General features: G+C 43.0%; 1 protein-coding gene across 1 annotated transcript; it reads left to right on the top strand.

Moving 5' to 3' along the window:
- The first annotated feature begins 349 nt into the window (after window positions 1-349).
- LOC109890000 (coiled-coil domain-containing protein 6-like) lies at window positions 350-18,144 on the top strand. The gene is made up of 9 exons (XM_020481939.2): window positions 350-978; window positions 2,045-2,194; window positions 3,543-3,671; window positions 8,665-8,768; window positions 9,001-9,161; window positions 10,880-11,036; window positions 11,269-11,369; window positions 13,467-13,588; window positions 17,166-18,144. Exons 1-9 carry the CDS (start codon window positions 724-726, stop codon window positions 17,352-17,354), a joined length of 1,368 nt encoding a protein of 455 aa, XP_020337528.1. The 5' UTR covers window positions 350-723; the 3' UTR covers window positions 17,355-18,144.
- The last annotated feature ends 3,246 nt before the right edge of the window (window positions 18,145-21,390 follow it).

The following is a 21,390-nucleotide window of genomic DNA, read 5'->3' as shown; positions in this document are numbered from 1 at the left end:
TTGCATCCCACCTGTAAAAAGCAGCTGCTTTGTCTTGATGTTCTTCTTTATCAATATCTACCACAACGCTTTTCCATTTCAAACAAGCGCGTTTTTTTTCTCCCACAGAGCTATCTCCACATGGTGACGCTATTTTAACACGCGTTTGGTTGAAACCCAGAGCAAGGTCACACCAAAGATATAACTAACCAGATAGTTAATCCGTGTCGTTTTCAATGGGAGCAAATTACGCATAGCACAAACAAGTGTGTGGGCAGAGCCAGGGACGAGCAAGTTAGCGAAATCCTATTGGTGCGTTCTTAGCATGTATTTGCATATTTTCATTAGCGAACGAATTTATCTTTGAAGTGCGCAGTAACTAAATTCGCCCTTGCACTCCTTGCAATTAAAAAAAAAAGGGATCACGTCTACAAAACGTAGTGTACTCTGTTCGTAACATATTTTAGTTTTTCGAACAGAAACTGTATTGAAATCGGGCTTTTGTTCGATGAAAAAATCAGCAGCCAGTCCAGTTCCATCTCGCTCACTGCCGGCCACTGGGCTTTTCATCTCCTCACCATATTTGGTGGGTAGTGGAAATTCCATACGGATGCTTCAGATTTATACATCCGGTAAAACATCTTGCTCCATGTTCAGTCTTTGGTCACACCACACCGAATGTTCGTAGGCTGATGCACTACAAACACTGCAGCTCCCGTCTCCTCCACACTGTCGCACACAACCATGGCGGACAGTGCAAGCGAGAGCGACACCGACGGAGCAGGGAGTAGCTCGGTTACCCTGATGTCATCCTCAGCCTCAAATTCTAGCAAGCCGGGAGTAGTCATTTCACAGTTTCGATTAGAGGAGTTAACGAACAGACTAGCCTCACTACAACAAGAGAACAAAGTTCTTAAAATTGAGCTAGAGACGTTCAAACTCAAGTGCAAGGCGCTACAGGAGGAGAATAGGGACCTGCGTAAAGCCAGCGTCACCATTGTGAGTAACTTGTTTTTTTTTGTTGTTGATTAGCCTAGCTAGCTAGCTGACATTAGCTACATTAAAAAATGCATCTAGACATGTACGTTAAACGTACGGAATTGCAACTAGGTTAACAAACTAATGTTAACTAACTAGTAGCGAAATAAAGGCAATGGACGTAGCTAGCCATGTTAAGAAGTTAGCATTAGTTAGCTTAGCGAGCTAGCGTAGCTAGATGGTTAACTAGCTAACCTAAATGTTAGCTAGCCCGTTATGTTTTGGTGTTGCTAGCTAGTTCGCCAATGCCAGGTTCATTTGCTAACACCAATCGATCCATTTGAACAGTTAGTGGTGACCAAGAAGTTGACGTTTGTATCAAACGTTAGTTAACCATTTCTTTATTTTTTTATTCACTGAATCCTCTGCTGAGGCTTGACGTTTCCGTTATTTTTGTGCTTAACTTTACAGCTAACCCTTGACACAACTGTTGAATTTAAAATAAATCATGACATACAGTAGCTACGTAGCCTAGTTCAACAACACCTACTCTGTCTGTCCAATGCATCGGTATGACTAGCATGGTTTTGATTTTCTTTCTCCTTGTTCCCCTGTTTTGCGCCCCCCACCACCCCCTTTTCTGTCTCTTATTTCGACTATTGACAGTAAAACAAAAAATAGCTCGTTCCTCACTCCTTCAGTTACTGCAATGGGCTACTGCTTGAGTCATTGGGGTGGGGGGGGGGGGGCGGACTGACTAACTGCTTCCTCTCCAGCTGACACAGACCTTCAATGCAGCAAACCTGCACCGTGTTATTCCTTGTTTTTGCACAGATGCTACTGCAGTCAATTAAAAGTCTTTAACAATAGGAATACCATATTTTAGCACAGACAGCTGTGAGCTCTGCCTAGCAGTGTGGTAAAGGTTGACATTAGATTGGCAATGACAAATAACTTCATATGTGCCATTGTTACCCATTCCAAAAATCTCTTAACACAATTAAGACATGTTTTATTCTGTGAGTCATCTTGCTGTGAATTTTGCACTCATCTTTTCTGTAAATGTTACCTTTCTCTGTGACTGCAGCAAGCCAGGGCTGAGCAGGAGGAGGAGTTCATCAGCAACACCCTGTTCAAGAAGATCCAGGCCCTGCAGAAGGAGAAGGAGACCCTTGCTGTCAACTATGAGAAAGAGGAGGAATTTCTCACAAATGAACTGTCAAGAAAACTCATGCAAGTAAGTGACAGCCGAAAGAGAACTGGCTCTGAGGCACTTATGCCAAGTATTTGTCGCAGAGTGAAAATGTAAGGATTTGTGTTTGGGGTGGAGCGCATAACAGCAGTAATGGTTCTTGCCTTAAGTATTTTATTAACCAACTTCATTGCGACTCTAAATTACTCTTGACTGACTCCTCCTATTCCTTGGTTAGGCTATTTGGTCTCTCTTGCAACTGACCCACATGTGGCCCTGTGGCAAATATGAGCTGTTGACCTTTTGTAGTACTGACTAATGGTTTGATGTGAGAAGAAGAATGAATCATGTGTTTTACCAGACCCTTGTTAAAGGTCAAACAGTCTGGAGGCTATTGATATTGGTCCTGTTCCCTAACATGAAACATACCTACTTCTGCTCCTATTCTTTAGTGTCGACAGACGCTCCTTTGCCCCCCCCCCCCCCCCCCAAGCGTCGCTATAAAATGGTAGTTGTGGTAGTCATGTCTGTGGTAAGGAGCCACTTCTGTAAACATGGAGACATGTCTGACATACTTTTTTCACCAGGCTAGAACAACGCTAATGTGAATTTGTACTGGAAACCCTGTTCCACCACACCCCAGGCTTCAACAGTAAATGGTTAATAGTATTAGTATTTTCAGTGGTATAGGCTACTACTATAAGGAGTGGGCCACCTATACCCTAGATGCCCTGTATCCACCTTCAGACACAGGTCTCTGTGGGGCTGCCCATTTCTAAACTGTTGAGGCTTCATAAATTATGTTTATCTTCAAACAACTCTTAGCTCTTGTCAGTAAGATGGTATGCATAGCAGTTAAATACCAGAGCGTCTTTAGGCTAATTTAAGAGAATGTTAACACTTGATGTGGTCTGAAGCCGTTGATCATCTCTGAGAATGTTGGCTGCACAACTCCAGTCTGTTGTGGTGTTTCTATAACCGTCTGTGCCCCGAGAACAGAGGAACATGAGGTTAGACTGTCAAAATGAACTCTAGCATGCAACTAAAATGGCTCAACCCCCTCTTTCTCAATTGTCCTATGTTTTATTTTGATCTGATGATTAGTCAGTGCTAGGTATTAGTCACAATTGTCTAATTTTTAACAAGCTATGAGCAACACCCTTTTTATTGGTAGATGGCCAAATGTGGTTACTTTGGTTGCTTTTGGCAATATCTAGCTGCACCGCCGCCATTTCACAACACATTCTTCTCCAGATCTCAATAATTTTAGAGACAAGCAGCACCAACCTATTACCCTCTCTATAAAAAAAGATATATCAACATCTAACCACAGTGCTTTAATGCAAATCTTTTCATTAGTTTCTATTAGTCACATTGATTTCTGCTCCCACAGTTACAACATGAGAAGGCTGAGTTGGAACAGCACTTGGAGCAGGAGCAGGAGTTCCAGGTCAACAAACTGATGAAGAAGATAAAAAAAATGGAGAATGACACTATATCAAAGCAACTCACCTTGGAGCAGGTACAGTGACACAATGACACTATGTGAAATGACATTGACAGTGTCTGAATACCCATACTTGCATTCTAAATAGTCGGCTTGGGCGGTATCCAGATTGTCATACCTTCATACCGACCTTGTGCCAATACTGGCACTGAACACAAGGGGTGCTATTTTCAAACCCAACTGAGCCCTCGTAATCCAAAGGTTAGCAATGGAAACAGGTACATGTAAAATCCTATAGAGAATGCGAACTGAATGTTAACGGTCTCATTGCAAAAATGTTATAGTCTCTGACCTAAACTATTGCAGGACAGACATCCCAGCTCAGAAAGTTATACAAGTAACTCAAAATTGCTACAGTTTTCTGTACGCACAAAACAAATATTAAACACGCAATTCAAGCAGAGCTTGATTTTGGAAGAAGCTAAATGTGAATATTTGTTGCTACTTTTTAAGTAAATACCTTTAATTAACTTGTGCAATACATTAGGAGATAAAGAACATCACGTTCTTCATTTCACCCATCACATAATTTTTTGTTTTGAAGCTTACCGGTAGTCCCGTCAGGTGGTGTTTGTTTAGCAAGCACAAAACTACGAGACCCAGTCACTCACGTGATCTAGTTACAGTATGGAATTCACAACTAAATGTTTGCCAGCTAGACGCCTTATCACTATTAAGTTAACTGTCTAAAATGTGCTAAATGCTCTGCATTTGTGCATTTTTGGTTCGCTAATTTAGTAGGTAGCTAGCTATCTAGCTAAGTTAACCTCTACAGGTTCGGTCGTCGATTAGCATGACGTAAGTAACAAGATCATTTCCCAGGAGACATGTCTTATATGGGCAGAAAGCTTAAATTCTTGTAAATCTAGCTGCGCTCTCCAATTTACAGTAGATATTAGAATGAAAAAATACCATGATATTGTTTGAGAGTGCAAAACAACAAAACTTATCACGGCAACTGGTTTGATACATTCACCTCTGAAGGTAAATAATATACTTACATTCACTAATCTTGCTCTTATTTGTCATCCTTAGTGTCCCAGAGATAAAATGTACCATAGTTTTGTTTGATAAAATCCATTTTTATACTCAAATGTAAGAACTGTTCTACAGCTTGAACCCCTGCTGTCTTCTCTATATATGTTCTATATAGTTATGTACTTGAAAATGTATCCTTTCAGCACATTTGGGCAGAGTTGATGCAACATTTTGAACAGTATGTGTTATTCTCCTACGTTAATTTCACATTTCCACAAACTTCAGTGTTTCCTTTCAAATGGTATCAAGAATATGCATATCCTTGCTTCAGGTCCTGAGCTACATGTTTGGGTTTGACATTTTATGTGAAAATTTAAGGGGAAAAAGGGTCAGATCTTTGAGGGAGAACTTCAAAGAAATGTAAATAGACCAATAATGTTGAAACTATGCTAAACAAAAATATAAACCCAACGTGTAACAATTTCACAAATTCCACAAAGTTACAGTTCAGATAAAGAAATCAGTCAGTTGAAATAAATGTATTTGGCCATAATCTATTGATTTCACGTGGCTGGGCAGGGGCACAGCCAAGGGTAGACCTTGGGAGCTGGGCCCACCCACTGGGGATCCAGGCCGGGCAATCAGAATACGTTTTCCTCACAAAAGGGCTTTATTACAGACAGAAATACTCCTCAGTTTCATCAGCTCTCTGGGTGGCTGGTCTCCGATGATTCTGCAGGTGAAGACGCCGGATGTGGCGGTCCTGTGCTGGCGTAGTTACACTTGCACAGTCTGCGGTTGTGGACATACTGCTAAATTGGACATACTGCTAAATGGAGAAATTAACATTAAATTCTGGCAACAGCTCTGGTGGCCATTCCTGCAGCCAGCATGCAAGTTGCACGCTCCCTCAGCTTGAGACATCTGTGGCCTTTTATTATCCCCAGTACAAGGTGTACCTGTGTAATGATCATGCTGTTTAATCTGCTTCTTGATATGGCAAACCTGTCAGGTGGGTGGATTATCCTGTCAACGGAGAAATGCTCACTAACTGAGTTGTAAACAACATTTGACAGAGATCAAATGTTTGTGCCCATGGAACATATTATCTCAGCTCATGAAATATGGGACCAACACTTTACGTGTTGCGTTTATATTTTTGTTCAGTATAGTAGATTTTTTTTCGCTGTATTTAATAACAGTTGTTAATCAGATATGGTGACACTGTACCAAAATGAACAAATGGTGTGAATCAACGTAATTGCACATTAGATGACATGTTGTCAGTATGGATGAGTTTAGTATGTTAATATTTTTTGCTTACTGCATTCAATTTTTAAAAGTAACTTCCTCACCATTTTAGATAAGCATGCTCCGTTCAAAAAATGCAGAACTAAGAACAGATACAGCCCTTGGTTCACCCCAGACCTGACTGCCCTCGACCAGCACAAAAACATCCTGTGGCGGACTGCAATAGCATCGAATAGTCCCCGTGATATGCAACTGTTCAGGGAAGTCCGGAACCAATACACGCAGTCAGTCAGGAAAGCTAAGGCCAGCTTCTTCAGGCAGAAGTTTGCATCCTGTAGCTCCAACTCCAAAAAGTTCTGGGACACTGTGAAGTCCATGGAGAACAAGAGCACCTCCTCCCAGCTGCCCACTGCACTGAGGCTAGGTAACACGGTCACCACTGATAAATCCATGATTATCGAAAACTTCAATAAGCATTTCTCAACGGCTGGCCATGCCTTCCGCCTGGCTACTTCAACCTCGGCCAACAGCTCCGCCCCCCCCGCAGCTCCTCGCCCAAGCCTCTCCAGGTTCTCCTTTACCCAAATCCAGATAGCAGATGTTCTGAAAGAGCTGCAAAACCTGGACCCGTACAAATCAGCTGGGCTTGACAATCTGGACCCTCTATTTCTGAAACTATCTGCCACCATTGTCGCAACCCCTATTACCAGCCTGTTCAACCTCTCTTTCATCTCGTCTGAGATCCCCAAGGATTGGAAAGCTGCCGCAGTCATCCCCCTCTTCAAAGGGGGAGACACCCTGGACCCAAACTGTTACAGACCTATATCCATCCTGCCCTGCCTATCTAAGGTCTTCGAAAGCCAAGTCAACAAACAGGTCACTGACCATCTCGAATCCCACCGTACCTTCTCCGCTGTGCAATCTGGTTTCCGAGCCGGTCATGGGTGCACCTCAGCCACACTCAAGGTACTAAACGACATCATAACCGCCATCGATAAAAGACAGTACTGTGCAGCCGTCTTCATCGACCTCGCCAAGGCTTTCGACTCTGTCAATCACCATATTCTTATCGGCAGACTCGGTAGCCTCGGTTTTTCGGATGACTGCCTTGCCTGGTTCACCAATTACTTTGCAGACAGAGTTCAGTGTGTCAAATCGGAGGGCATGCTGTCCGGTCCTCTGGCAGTCTCTATGGGGGCGCCACAGGGTTCAATTCTCGGGCCGACTCTTTTCTCTGTGTATATCAATGATGTTGCTCTTGCTGCGGGCGATTCCCTGATCCACCTCTACGCAGACGACACCATTCTATATACTTTCGGCCCGTCTTTGGACACTGTGCTATCTAACCTCCAAACAAGCTTCAATGCCATACAACACTCCTTCCGTGGCCTCCAACTGCTCTTAAACGCTAGTAAGACCAAATGCATGCTTTTCAACCGGTCGCTGCCTGCACCTGCATGCCCGACTAGCATCACCACCCTGGATGGTTCCGACCTAGAATATGTGGACGTCTATAAGTACCTAGGTGTCTGGCTAGACTGCAAACTCTCCTTCCAGACTCATATCAAACATCTCCAATCGAAAATCAAATCAAGAGTCGGCTTTCTATTCCGCAACAAAGCCTCCTTCACCCAAGCCGCCAAGCTTACCCTAGTAAAACTGACTATCCTACCGATCCTCGACTTCGGCGATGTCATCTACAAAATGGCTTCCAACACTCTACTCAGCAAACTGGATGCAGTCTATCACAGTGCCATCCGTTTTGTCACTAAAGCACCTTATACTACCCACCACTGCGACTTGTATGCTCTAGTCGGCTGGCCCTCGCTACATATTCGTCGCCAGACCCACTGGCTCCAGGTCATCTACAAGTCTATGCTAGGTAAAGCTCCGCCTTATCTCAGCTCACTGGTCACGATGGCAACACCCATCCGTAGCACGCGCTCCAGCAGGTGTATCTCACTGATCATCCCTAAAGCCAACACCTCATTTGGCCGCCTTTCGTTCCAGTACTCTGCTGCCTGTGACTGGAACGAATTGCAAAAATCGCTGAAGTTGGAGACTTTTATCTCCCTCACCAACTTCAAACATCAGCTATCTGAGCAGCTAACCGATCGCTGCAGCTGTACATAGTCTATTGGTAAATAGCCCACCCTTTTCACCTACCTCATCCCCGTACTGTTTTTATTTATTTACTTTTCTGCTCTTCTGCACACCAATATCTCTACCTGTACATGACCATCTGATCTTTTATCACTCCAGTGTTAATCTGCAAAATTGTAATTATTTGCCTACCTCCTCATGCCTTTTGCACACATTGTATATAGACCCCCCCTTCGTTTTCTACTGTGTTATTGACTTGTTAATTGTTTACTCCATGTGTAACTCTTTGTTGTATGCTCACACTGCTATGCTTTATCTTGGCCAGGTCGCAGTTGCAAATGAGAACTTGTTCTCAACTAGCCTACCTGGTTAAATAAAGGTGAAATAAAAAATAAAAATAAAAATTTTACTTATCAGTACATTCTAAATAGTATGTAGTACCATTTAGTACACAGTATACAGTTTTAGTAAGTGGTAGGCAAGACAGATTTCAGAGACAGCCATTGTCTTGGTGCAGCTGAGTCTCTCCTGAGGACATAATGTCGGCACTCCCACTTAAGGGCATGTGCATTATCATGATGGAGTGTAGAATTTTGTGTGTGGGTGCGCATTTCTTTGTGGAAGGTAAGATGTTTTCAAGCTGAATATCTCTTTGCTGTGTTCCCTTTGTTTCCAGCTAAGGCGTGAGAAGATTGACCTCGAAAACACATTAGAGCAAGAACAAGAGGCTCTTGTCAATAGACTGTGGAAGCGCATGGACAAATTGGAGGCAGAGAAAAGGTAGGCTTTTGTTCTGTAGCAACCATATATTCTTTAGGAGTAGTATGTTTAGATCTAGAAAAACCTAGGTGCTGGAGTCTGGGAATGGTTGAAAGTAAACAAAATGAACCTTCACACTGTTGTATGCTCTCTATTGATTCTCTTTTATTAGGACTGTAGGAATAACCTATACAATGGTAAAAGGTTGACTTTTCCCTGTGTTGATTTATTGGAGCTCACTTGTCTTTGACAGAATCCTCCAGGAGAAGTTGGACCAGCCTGTGTCTGCTCCTCCCTCCCCCAGGGATGTTTCCATGGAGATTGACTCTCCGGAGAACATGATGCGGCATATCCGCTTCCTGAAGGACGAAGTGGAGAGGCTGAAGAAGAGCCTCCGTACCACCGAGCTGCAGCGTGAGTTTCAAAGGCCAATGGTCAACAGTGAATGTATCATGACGTGACCTGGTTACGTAGAACCCATAAAACTAGATGCAGTCTTTGCCACAATTCGGAAAATGTTGGTGCTCACGGAGGCTTTCATATGGCTTTGCTGTAGATTTACTGTCAGTTATTTTAACTAATGTGTTTTGTTCAGATTCTGAGTGTTTAATAGTCACATGTACATGATTGCAGGGTACAGTAAAAATCTTAAGCGCCAACATGCAGATCTAAGTTAAATAAAATAATGAAAATGGTCATAAATAAACAATAGAAATAGCACTATATACATAACTGTAACCATGATGAATAAATATATATCCATTGGGATGGAGGCAGAGTAGACTTGATGGGGTGGGGGGAATGACCGTGGGGGAGCAGCATGACCATTGAGGGGGTGTGGGGACCAAGTGAAATAAAACATTACTAACAACTGAACCGGTGATGAATGTCGTTGGGGTGGGGGCAGAGTAAAAGGCTGTTGGGTGGGGGGAACATGTCCATAAGGGGAGTAGCGGGTGGAGCAGCTACTGGTGACTATTCAGCAGCCTGGTGGTAGAAACTATTGGCCAGTCTTCCAGTTTGACATGATGCTCCTGTACTGCCCGCGTCTTGGTGATGGAGTTGGCGGTGGAGTTGCTTTACCATGTGATCTTAGAACAACAGTGGTAGTGGGTCACGGTAGAGTGCTCCTCTTTACAGGTGCATGTTCAATTTGGGAACAATGGTAATATTATCACTCAAACAAATGTGGACACTCACAGTTTCACCCTCAGACCAAACACACACTCACATTTCCAACGGCAGGTTCCAAGTAGACCATAATCAAGCTCGTTTTCAATCCCCCAATATTATCTCTGCGCAGATCTATCATTTCTTCTCAAATATCCTTAACTTTCTCAGTGAAACCTAACTCTGTTTTAGTAGTTGACCAGTCCAGTTTAGCCAGAGTCTCGGAAAGCCTAAGGCCAACGGCATGGAACATTGTTTACATTGTGGGAGGCAACCTGTTGGCTTAGGACAGGGGGTCAGCAAAAGGCCAAAGCTGGCCAGCGAGTGATCTTGTTGCAATGTAATCAATGTATGAAATACAATCTATTTTTGGGCTTAGTTGTGGTAAAGTTTCCATGTACAGATTATTATAATTGTGTTCTGGCCCCCGACCATTCGCTCTGACAAATATCGTCCCGTGGCTGAAACTATTTGCATACCCCTGGCTTAGGGCAGTGTTTTCCCAACTCCAGCCCTTGTGTATCCTCAACAGTACACATTTTGTTTTAGCCCTAGGCAAGCACACCTGATTCAACTTGTCAACTAATCATCAGGCAACAACAACATGTGTGCTGTTGGGGAACACTGGCCTAGGGAGACAAGTTCAGCAGAAGGATGCTCTGTTTAAATATTTGGCCACCAGAGGGAGCTGTCATATCAATCTATTCTGTCTAAAGCTCTTGGACCAAAATACTAACAAGCTGATGAAATCATGGACTTAAATACCAGAAACCTCTGTTATTAGAGACCAGACATGACCTATTATATTTAGGTGCAATAGCTGCTGTACTACAGCAATAACGAGTATAGACGAGCACTTTTGGAAAATACTGTTGCATCTTTGCTCTCTCAGAAAAATACATTGTTGTGTAATGGTGTTGCATTGGTTTTTGATTCAACTTTATTTGTCCGTCCCCTCCCAGACACAGAGAAGCGGGCCCAGTACATTGAGGAGGAGCGGCACATGCGTGAGGAGAACATCCGTCTGCAGAGGAAGCTGCAGAGAGAGATGGAGCGCCGCGAAGCCCTGTGTAGACAGCTGTCTGAGAGCGAGTCCAGTCTGGAGATGGACGACGAGAGGTAGACATGAATCGACAACCCACAAAACCCTCTGGTCCAACTTCACCATCTCCAACCAATGTTTAGTCTTTGCTCCACTGTCAGCCATGCATAACCAACCATCCAATAAGCAACCCCACCCCACACTCTCACTTCCTTTCTGTTTCAGACAGCAAATCATTGCTCAGGGATTTGGGAGTGATATTTAGAGACAGAAGTTAATTATCTAAACTATGGTCTTTTTACCCTTCAGGTACTTCAATGAGATGTCAGCACAAGGCCTGCGAGCACGGACAGTGTCCAGTCCCATCCCATACACTCCTTCCCCCAGCTCCAGCCGACCCATATCACCTGGTAGGGTATAGTTACAGGAAGTCCATGGCCCTTGTCCAACACCTCATAACCACTAAACTCTGTTTTACGAGTATCTATTATGTCACTGGATGAAGGAAGAGAAAGGTCCACATACAAAAAGAGCACCTTTGTATATTTTATTGTAATATGAATAGATGTATTCCGTTAATTATTAAGTAACATTGTATCTAGCTGTGTCTCTGGAACGCTCCGTTACAGGTTGATAGATCCTTACTGATAATTGGGTGAATTTAAGGTCCCCTTGGTACAAGTCCTGTCTCGGTTGCAAGGTCTCTGCTTGTTTTGAACGTCGGGTTAACAGGTCTATCAAAATATTAAATCTATTCTTAAGTTGAATTGTAAACAGATTCAGGCAGCGCATGGCTTATCCCCTGAAATTAAATGCTATTTACAGTGCTTTTGGAAGGTATTCAGACCCCTTCACTTTTTCCACATTTTGTTAGGTTATAGCCGTGTTCCAAAATGGACAAAAAAGTAAAATAAAATAATTATCATAAATCAACACACAATACCCCATAATGACAAAGCCAAAACAAGTTTGTAGAATTTTTTGCAAATGTATTCGGAATTTTTAAAAACTTATTTGGATAGGTATTCGGGCTCTTTGCTATGAGACTCGAAATTGAGTTCAGGTGCATCCTGTTTCCATTGATCATCCTTGAGACGCTTCTTCAACTTGATTGGAGTCTACCTGTGGTAAATTCAATTGATTGGAAATTATTTGGAAAGGCACACACCTGTCTATATAAGGTCCCACAGTTGACAGCATGTCAGAGCAAAAACCAAGCAATGAGGTCGAAGGAATTGTCCGAGCGCCGAGACAAGATTGTGTCAAGGAACAGATCTGGGAAAGGGTACTAAAAATGTTCTGCAGCATTGAAGGTCTCCAAGAACACAGTGGCCTCCTTCGGTCTTATATGGAAGATGTTTGGAACCACCAAAACTCTTCCTAGAGCTGGCTGCCTGTCCAAACTGAGCATTCGGGGGGGGCAGAGAAGTGACCAAGAACCCGATGGTTACTCTGATAGATAGGATAAACTTCCAGAAGGACAACCATATCTGCAGCGCACTACCAATCAGGCCTTTTTGGTTGAGTGGCCAGACAGAAGCAACTCATCCGTGAAAGGCACATGACAGCCTGCTTTGAGTTTGCCAAAAGGAACCTAAAGGACTCTCGGAACATGTGAAACAAGATTTTCTGGTCTGATGAAACCAAGATCGAACCCTTTGGCCTGAATGCCAAGTGTTACGTCTTGAGGCAGGGACTGGGGGATTAGTCACGATCGAGGGAAAGATGAACGGAGCAAAGTACAGAGATCCTTTGCTTTGTTATTATGGGGTATTGTGTGTAGATTGAGTTTTTTTTTAATGATTTAATTGAGTTTAATTGAGGGAATAAGGCTGTAACTTAACAAAATGTGAAAAAAGTCTAGGGGTTTGAATACTTTCCGAATGCACTGTATATCCCTAACCACATTGTTTTCCCTGAAAATGACAGACATTTCTTGACAGTTTCCAAAGTTAATACCAATTGAAGGAGACATTAGCAGCAAGTTCCTTTGAGTGATCCTGCAACTACGGCTGGGTGATATAGCCAAAATATCATGTCAAAATATTTTTTTAATGTTTATGCTATTTTGTGTTTCTGAATAATACAAGTTCTAAATATGTTTTAAGATTAAGTGCTTGACCCTAGAATGGAAACAAGTGATTTTAATTTCCTTTTTCTTTTCTGATGGTTGTCTACTCTACCAAACTGGGACAACTGACAGTGAAGTAGTCCAATTTGTATAACTTTTCATTTAATTTAGCACTGTATCAAAACATTGTTGTAGATGGTATTGTAAACATCCATACCGGTATTCACAATATATCGCCCACCCTACCTGCAACACACAGGCGCCGTATTCATCACACCTAAGCAACTGTGGTTTGTGTTATCAAGTGGAGTTGAAGGAAATCATGTGTAGCTAAGGCTGTAACTTAACAAAATGTGGAAAAAGTCAAGGGGTCTGAATACTTTCCGAATGCCCTGTAAAACACATTGCAAACTCAATAACGTTTTCTCTCCTCCAGGTCTGTCGTACGGCAGTCACACAGTTGGGTTCACTCCCCCGGCCACCCTGTCCAGAGCTGCCATTGCTCACTTCAATGCCCCCGCCCTGCACGTCCATGGAAGTGCCTCCCACGCCGTAGCGGTAAGTCTGCTCCGCACCCATCAAGACCAGCAATGGACATCTGAACCAGTTTGGTTTCATTTACAGTGCACTTAATAGTGCTATTTAAGTGTCTTATGAGATGTTAATCGAACTCCTAACAGGCACAACACTGGGGCATTGCTAAAGCAGGAGCTAAATTATTATTATTTTTAAATGTAAGTGTTACATATGGGCAGCGCAAGCAGAGGGTGAGCCACTTTATCCTATTGTTCTCGGTTGTGAGCTGCTCGTTGACTTCTTGAAAATGGAACCAGATTGTAATCTTACGCTTATGCCTTAGGTTGGCAAGTTACGTGTCTAGTGTAGCAGATCGGTTAGGGTGTTCTGTAGTGAATAGACCTAGTGTTTGGCTAGGGTGTTGATCAGGACTGTGAGCAGTACTGCTGGTTATTTGGTGCCTCGGGATACATTCATCTTCAGTATCAGATTATTTCTCATGGATTTGCCATGACACCGTCAAGAAAATAAATGGGGTTGAAGTGTAGATGGATGAATACCAGTTGTCCTCTAAAATGGCTCAATGGCACTATCCCAAAATACCCCGACTGTGGATATCATAGATTCATTGATCCTTGCTGAGATGTAGCGTTAGTTGATCTCCTACCAACAACATGGAGGAGGGCTTGGAGTATGTGGCCCATTAATCTTTATGTTGTGTTTATCTAATCTGGATCACATTGTCATTTGTTTGCTCTTGTGTCAGTCATTTGACATAACTAGCCTGTATGGTATTCCACATGACTATATGAATCAAATCCGGTATAATCGATCGGCATAGAATTTTGCCCAACTAGCATCGTTGTGCTTGTATTGTCAAACCTATTTAATACACCTATGGTGGACAATGTAGACACTCTCAAGTCCATTGATAAGGTAGTAGAATGCTCTTGATCTATACTGAACAAAAATATAATTGCAACATGCAACAATTGCATTGATTTACAGTTGATATGAGGAAATCGGTCAATTTAAATAAATAAATTAGGCCCTATTCTATGGATTTCACATGACAGGGAATATAGATATACATCTGTTGGTCACAGATACCTTTAAACACTGGGCCTCAGGATCTCATGGTATCGATAAAATTGAATTGTGTTCGCAGCATACGCCTGCCCATACATAACCCCACAATTTAGCAAACTGCTCGTCCACACAACGCCATAAAAGTGGTCTGCGGTTGTGATCCCGGTTGGAAGTACCGCCAAATTCTCTGAAAGTATGGAGGTGGCTTATGGTAGAGAAATTAACATTATGTTCTCTGGCAACAGCTCTGGTGGACGTTCCTGTAGTCAGCATGCCAATTGCACGCGCCCTCAATTTGAGGCATTGTGTTGTGTGACAACTGCACATTTTAGAGTGGCCTTTTATTGTCCCCAGCACAAGGTGCACCTGTGTAATGATCATGCTGTTTTAATCAGCTTCTTGATGTGACACCTGTCAGGTGGATGGATTATATTGGTAAAGGAAAAATTGCTCACTTATCAGGATGTAAACATATTTGTGCACAAAATGTAAGACAAGCTTTTTGTGAGTGGAACATTTCTACTATTTTATTTCAGCTCATGAATAATGGGACCAACACTTTGCATGTTGAGTTTTTATATTTCTGTTCAGTGTAGTATATTTCAGTTCCATGGCGTTAGTTGATCTCCTACCAACAACATGGAGGAGGGCTTGGAGTATGTGGCCCATTAATCTTTATGTTGTGTTTATCTAATCTGGATCACATTGTCATTTGTTTGCTCTTGTGTCAGTCATTTGACATAACTATGCCCAAAGATGACCTTTTCCCATACCATTGGTAACAATCTTGTGGGACCTCCCTGCCTGTCTTTAAGTGTCCTTTCAGTACCTGTGTTAAACTCAGCAGGTCCTCTCCCAGTGCCAGAAGGACCTGTGTGTGTCTGCTGTTCCATCTCTCTCATTACCACAGGCTTTAGGATGTTCCGTTCCCTCGCACTTCCCTTCCCTATGCAGGTCACTATGTCATTTGTTCCATTGCTGCACAGACATACCTGGGAACAGTCTAGAGCAATATGGACAATTCATTGCAAATGGACACTAAAATATACAAAAGTTCTGAGTAGGAGACTGAGTAGAACATCTTGTGATTACATCAGTGACTTTCTGCTGCTGACTCCTCCCGGCTCAATGTCAACATTGTCTCTGTAGAGTGAAGCCATTCCCTGTGGTTATGGAGACAGGTTAACCAACCTTGTTTCCATGTGTCTGACTGGCTGCTGGAAGGAGACACAGGAGTTTACCCTCCTCTCATCAAGTACCAGGAACACCCTGAGGTTGAAACTGGTTTCAGCTCAGTCAGGGCTCAGAGAGATTACTCTGAACTGAAGATTTCTTTTCTCCAACTGAAATTAGTTTTCGGTTTCCTTGCGATCTCCCATAGGAAAAGGAACAAGCGCTCTTATTTTTTCCCTGAGTGTTTCCATGGTAACACTGAGTACTCATCCATGGAGCACTATGTCAGCGTGTGCCTCTGAAGTGTGTTAGTTTCTGGGTGGCAACCGTCATTACGAAGACCCTAGAGCTCATTAGCACTAAGTGGTGGTGACTGGGAGCTTCAGGCCAGCCACCCGGACACTCATCAAAGCCAGAGTCTGTTCACCAGCTATTCGCCAGCACGTTGAATTTGTTTGACTCGCCAATGCTCACACAAGAGGGTTACTGTTTACAGGAAAAGTATTTGATGGTGTTCGATTTCAAATACTGTAAATCTTCAATTAATAGCCCGGGAGTTTATTTGCTTTAAATCACTGAACACAACAGGCGCTTATTAGAGACTGGCTGCTATTTCCTTAACACACAGCTTTTGCTCATTTGCATAGTTAATTGTTTAATTCCAGCATTCACGTCTAGCATTTTAATAACACCGTGAAGGATTTTTGTTATTTTTATCAGTTGATACACTGTCACGTTTCTTTTGTCTTGGTATGCGTTTGTTTTTTAAAAATTAAATAGAAAACTTTCCCTTGACAGAATAATTATTAGATTGAGGGGTTGGGTTAATGCGGAAGACACATTTCAGTTGAAGGCATTCAGTTGTACAGCTGACTAAGTATCCCCCTTTCCCTTATTCTCTTGACTGTACATTTTCAGCAATTCTTACTTTAGCCACTAGAGGGCGATCAACCAATTTCTGGGGGTCTGTACTCCTGAAGTTAACTCTTTTTGTCCTTACAAGTTAGCTAGCAATTCTCTAGCAGTTTCTTACTGGCGATTTTAAAAACAGATGTTTTTTGAGTCATTACTAAATTATTTAATGTAACCAATCAATCATTGAACCTCGTATACATGTCATGGTAATTCATGGTGACTTCGTTGACAATTCATTTAGACCCAGCGTATATTTTAAACAGGTTTTGATGTTTGATATGGGTTCCGTTGCCCAGCTTTTAAAAGGGATAGGCGGCTATTTGAGACTGTTTTTATTTAAGTTTTTTGGTACAAGCTTTTGAGAAGGGGATATTTTGAAAGAGAATTGACTTAACTGAGAATGTTTCTCATCCATCTGTCTTCCCTCTTTTCTTCAAAACAGAGGCCCTCCCCGAGAAGAAGCAACAGCCCCGACAAGTTCAAACGTCCGACACCACCGCCCTCCCCTAATACACACTCAGGGGCGCAGCCTCTGCACCCACTCCCCCCGCCGGCCCAGCCGATGGTCCAGTCCATGTCCTCTCCGGCAGCTATGTCGCAGCATGCAGCGCATCCCCCCTCCCAGCCTTAAAATGTGTGCTATTTCATGCTACGCTACTTCGACAACCTGGGAGTTGAAACCCCACAGAGCAAGTTTCTATGAGCTGGCAGAAGACCTGAAGCAACACAGGACGTTCTATGAGGAATTGATTGACTTTAACAGCGCTTCTGGGATTTGTAGGCCCATATCTATTCACCTTGTCTTGTACATTTGTTTTTTGCTTAGAGCTGTCCCTGATTGGAATTGTTATTGTGGCGCTGACAACCAACACGTATGGTAACAACGTCTGTAGTGGTGTTTGTGGGCAGGGTGTGTTGGATCTCTTCCATGTCTACAATACCACAACATTTCAACTGCATTAATGTGCGCGCCCCCCCCCCCCCCTTGTTTAAAAGCAACTTGAGCAGTTGCATCCCAGTAAGAATCGCTTAAGTCAGATGTATTGTATCCCAGATGATCAGCGGGAGCTAGCGCAAATATGTTTTTTTTTGTTTTTTTCCCTGAAATAATTTTAATGCCACACTGCTCGTCAAAAAAAGAACTACAACAAGGAAGATGGACACTGGTACATAAACCACAGATAAATGTTGCCTATTTGAGGTGTTAAAATGTAGTCTGAGGTGTTACAATGTATGTAGTCATGTACTCGTTTCTGTCTCTCGCTCTCATGTAGTTCTAGAAGCTTCTATCATCTCTGTGGATATTCCTCGTCAGAAAACAACATAATGCTCTTTACACTAAGTATACTGCTATAACATTCTAAATGAATGGTACTGTTGAACTACATTTCTATGTATGATTAAAAGCTCTTGAAGATTTATTCTGATTTGATTGTTTGTTTTGCACAATATGTGGCATCTCTTGACTGTTCATGTTTTACTGGAGGTTGTTGTGTGAAAGTGTATACAGGTAACTGCCAAAATAATGGAAGTGCTTGAGTAAATTAGGAATACAAAGTATATTGAAAGAAGGTGCTTCCGCATAGGTTTGGTTTCCTGAATTTAATTAAGCAATTAACGTCCTGTCATTTATAAAAATGCTGGGTAGGCCATCATTTTGACTACCATGGCTATGCCCCCATAGGATGACAATGCCTCCACCCACAGGGCATGAGTGGTCACTAAATGGTTTGATGAGAATGAAAACTGTAATGAAAACTATAAGCCATGGCAGTCTCAGTCACCAGGTCTCAACCCAATTGAACACTTATGGGAGATTCTGGAGCGGCACCTGAGACAGTGTTTTCTACCACAATCAACAAAATGCCAAACAATGGGATTTATTTTGGAAGAATGGTGTCGCATCCCTCCAGTAGAGTTCCAGACCCATTGAAGCTGTTCTGCTCGTGGTTGTCCAATGCCCTATTAACACAATTTATCTTGCCGTTTCCTTCTCACGCCTCCCTTTTGCTCACAATTGTATAAAGTTGACTAGATGTCCCTTGGATGGTAAAACCATCCTTGATACACATGGGAAACTGTTGAGTGTGGAAAACCCAGCAGCTTTGCAGTTCTTGACACATACCGGTGCCCCTGGCACCTACTACCGTACCCTTTTCAAAGGCACAAATATTTTGTCTTCCCCTTTCACCCTCTGAATGGCACACATACACAATCCAAGACTTAAAAATCCTTCTTTAACCTGTCTCCTTCCCTTGTATTTCAGTCCCTCTTGTTTTAGGCATAACCCTGAGCTGAACTTCTATTACATGAAATTAACCTCTGGCACTAATAAAGTAATTGACTGGAAATTATATTTCCAAAGGTGTGAATGTGCTGTCTGTGTCAGTGTTAATTTGAGGAGAATTATGTGTAATGTCCTGAATGTCTCAGCCTTTGAGTCCTGAAAACAGACCCTCACTTCCAACATTCAAGTGTTTTCTTGGTGGCACAGCAAAGGACAATGGGCAAATCAATCGTCAACTGGCTTCAGTCAAACGCTATCCCACTCTGGCGAGGAACTATGTTATTCCCAATACCAGAACCACTCAGACTGTTGAGTAATCCCCTCTACCTTTGAGCCGCTGTGTGTGTGTGATACTAGATAAATAGCCCAGCTTTCTCCTGTTACCCCTTAGCACCCTAAACTAGATGTTCATCTAGCTTCAAAAATATTTAATTTCAAGCAGCTCTCTCAATAGCTCGCCTCTCGACCCCTGGCTATGCACCCACACCCAAACGTCAAGTCTGCCTGGTTTGGACTGGTTCAAGCCAGTGGGGAAAGCAGCTTTTCATGACTCCACTCTCCAGGGAGATTAAATATGATTGCAATAACCCCAAGGACTGGGCGGAAACTTGATCCTACAGATTTCGGCCTCAGGTCGGGTGGCAGGAGATGACTGATTCACATTCACACATTTGGACCAAAAAAACCCATTAAAACAATGTATGCGATAGCCATATTGAAAGAGCTTTTTAAACTTTAAACATAAAAAAAATAATGTTTTACATGTTATATGATAGACACCTCTGCGTGTAATGTTTTTATCATGCAGAGCTAAGTAACTCAAACTAATCCAAGCAGGAATCCAGATTGGACTCTGAAAGGAGCCATACTGTGAGAGCTTCATGCCCTTTAATCCGGGCTCTCGGAACCTGGTGGCAGAGCATACACTGGCGTTTATTCACCCTGTGGGGAATTTCAGTTTTTTCAACAACAGACCCGCTCACCATGATGGGTTTCATGGAACTGAACAGCTGGTTGCTGCTCTTGAGGTCTCCATTAGTGTGAATGTGGACAGATGCTGCTGCAAGAAAGGGATAACATTTAGCCTCTCTAAAGGTGTCAGTCTTGGTCATCTTCCCAGAGCTGCTGGGAAAAGTGTGTAAGTATGTTTTCCAACTAAAGTTATAAAAGGCCTACATTTGCTGAAGTGTCAATCACCACTCCCCCTTGACCTTTGGAGGGTCATATCAGCAGCATAATGGAGATCTCCATAGCTGGTTTGGACTGGTATTCAGACCAAACTAACATTGGTACCTCATGTCCAGAACATACTGTAATTTCAAAATGTATTAAATTGTCCCCCCCCCCCCCCTCATCAACCTACACACAATACCCCATAATGACAAAGCAAAAAAATGGAAATATCACATTTACATAAGTATTCAGACCCTTTACTCAGTACTTTGTTGAAGCACCTTTGGCAGCGATAACAGCCTAGAGTCTTCTTGGGTATGACGCTACAAGCTTGGCACACCTGTATTTGGAGAGTTTCTCCCATTCTTCTCTGCAGATCCTCTCAAGCTCTGTCAGATTGGATGGGAAGCGTTGCTGCACAGCTATTTTCAGGTCTCTCCAGAAATGTTAGATTGGGTTCAAGTCCAGGCTCTGGCTTGGCCACTCAATGACATTCAGAGACTTGTCCCAAAGCCACTCCTGTGTTGTCTTGGCTGTGTGCTTAGGGTTGTTGTCCCGTTGGAAGGTGAACCTTCACCCCAGTCTGAGGTCCTGAGCACCCTGGAGCAGGTTTTCATCAAGGATCTCTCTGTACTTTGCTCCATTCATCTTTCTCTCGATCCTGACTAGTCTCCCAGTCCCTGCCTCTGAAAAACATCCCCACAGCATGATTCTGCCACCACCATGCTTCATGGCAGTGATGGTGCCAGGTTTCCTCCAGACGTGACGCTTGGCATTGAGGCCAAATAGTTCAATCTTGGTTTCATCAGACCAGAGAATCTTGTTTCTCATGATCTGAGAGTCCTTTAGGTGCCTTTTGGAAAACTCCAAGCAGGCTGTCGTGTGTCTTTTGCTGAGGAGTTCTGTCTGGCCTGATTGGTGGAGTGCTGCTGAGATGGTTGTCCTTCTGGAAGGTTCTCCCAACTCCACAGAGGAACTCTTGAGCTCTGTCAGAGTGACCATCGGGTTCTTGGTCACCTCCCTAACCAGGGACCTTCTCCCCCGATTGCTCAGTTTGGCCCGGGCGGCCAGCTCTAAGAAGAGTCTTCGTGGCTACAAACTTATTCCATTTAAGAGTGATGGAGTTCACTGTGTTCTTGGGGACCTTCAATGCTGCAGAAATGTTTTGGTACCCTTCCTCAGATCTGTGCCTCAACACAATTCTTTC

The sequence above is a fragment of the Oncorhynchus kisutch genome, linkage group LG4, assembly GCF_002021735.2.
Source record: "Oncorhynchus kisutch isolate 150728-3 linkage group LG4, Okis_V2, whole genome shotgun sequence".
NCBI classification, from domain to species: Eukaryota; Metazoa; Chordata; class Actinopteri; order Salmoniformes; family Salmonidae; genus Oncorhynchus; species Oncorhynchus kisutch.
Note: the sequence above shows the minus strand (reverse complement) of the source record. Positions and strands in the feature narration are given on the sequence as shown.

Coding starts and splice junctions, on each gene's coding strand:
- LOC109890000 (XM_020481939.2), top strand. CDS start 724: ATGGCGGACAGTGCAAGCGAGAGCGACACCGACGGAGCAGGGAGTAGC. Junction 3,672..8,664: donor AGCAACTCACCTTGGAGCAG/GTACAGTGACAC, acceptor CTTTGTTTCCAG/CTAAGGCGTGAGAAGATTGA. Junction 11,037..11,268: donor CTGGAGATGGACGACGAGAG/GTAGACATGAAT, acceptor TTTACCCTTCAG/GTACTTCAATGAGATGTCAG.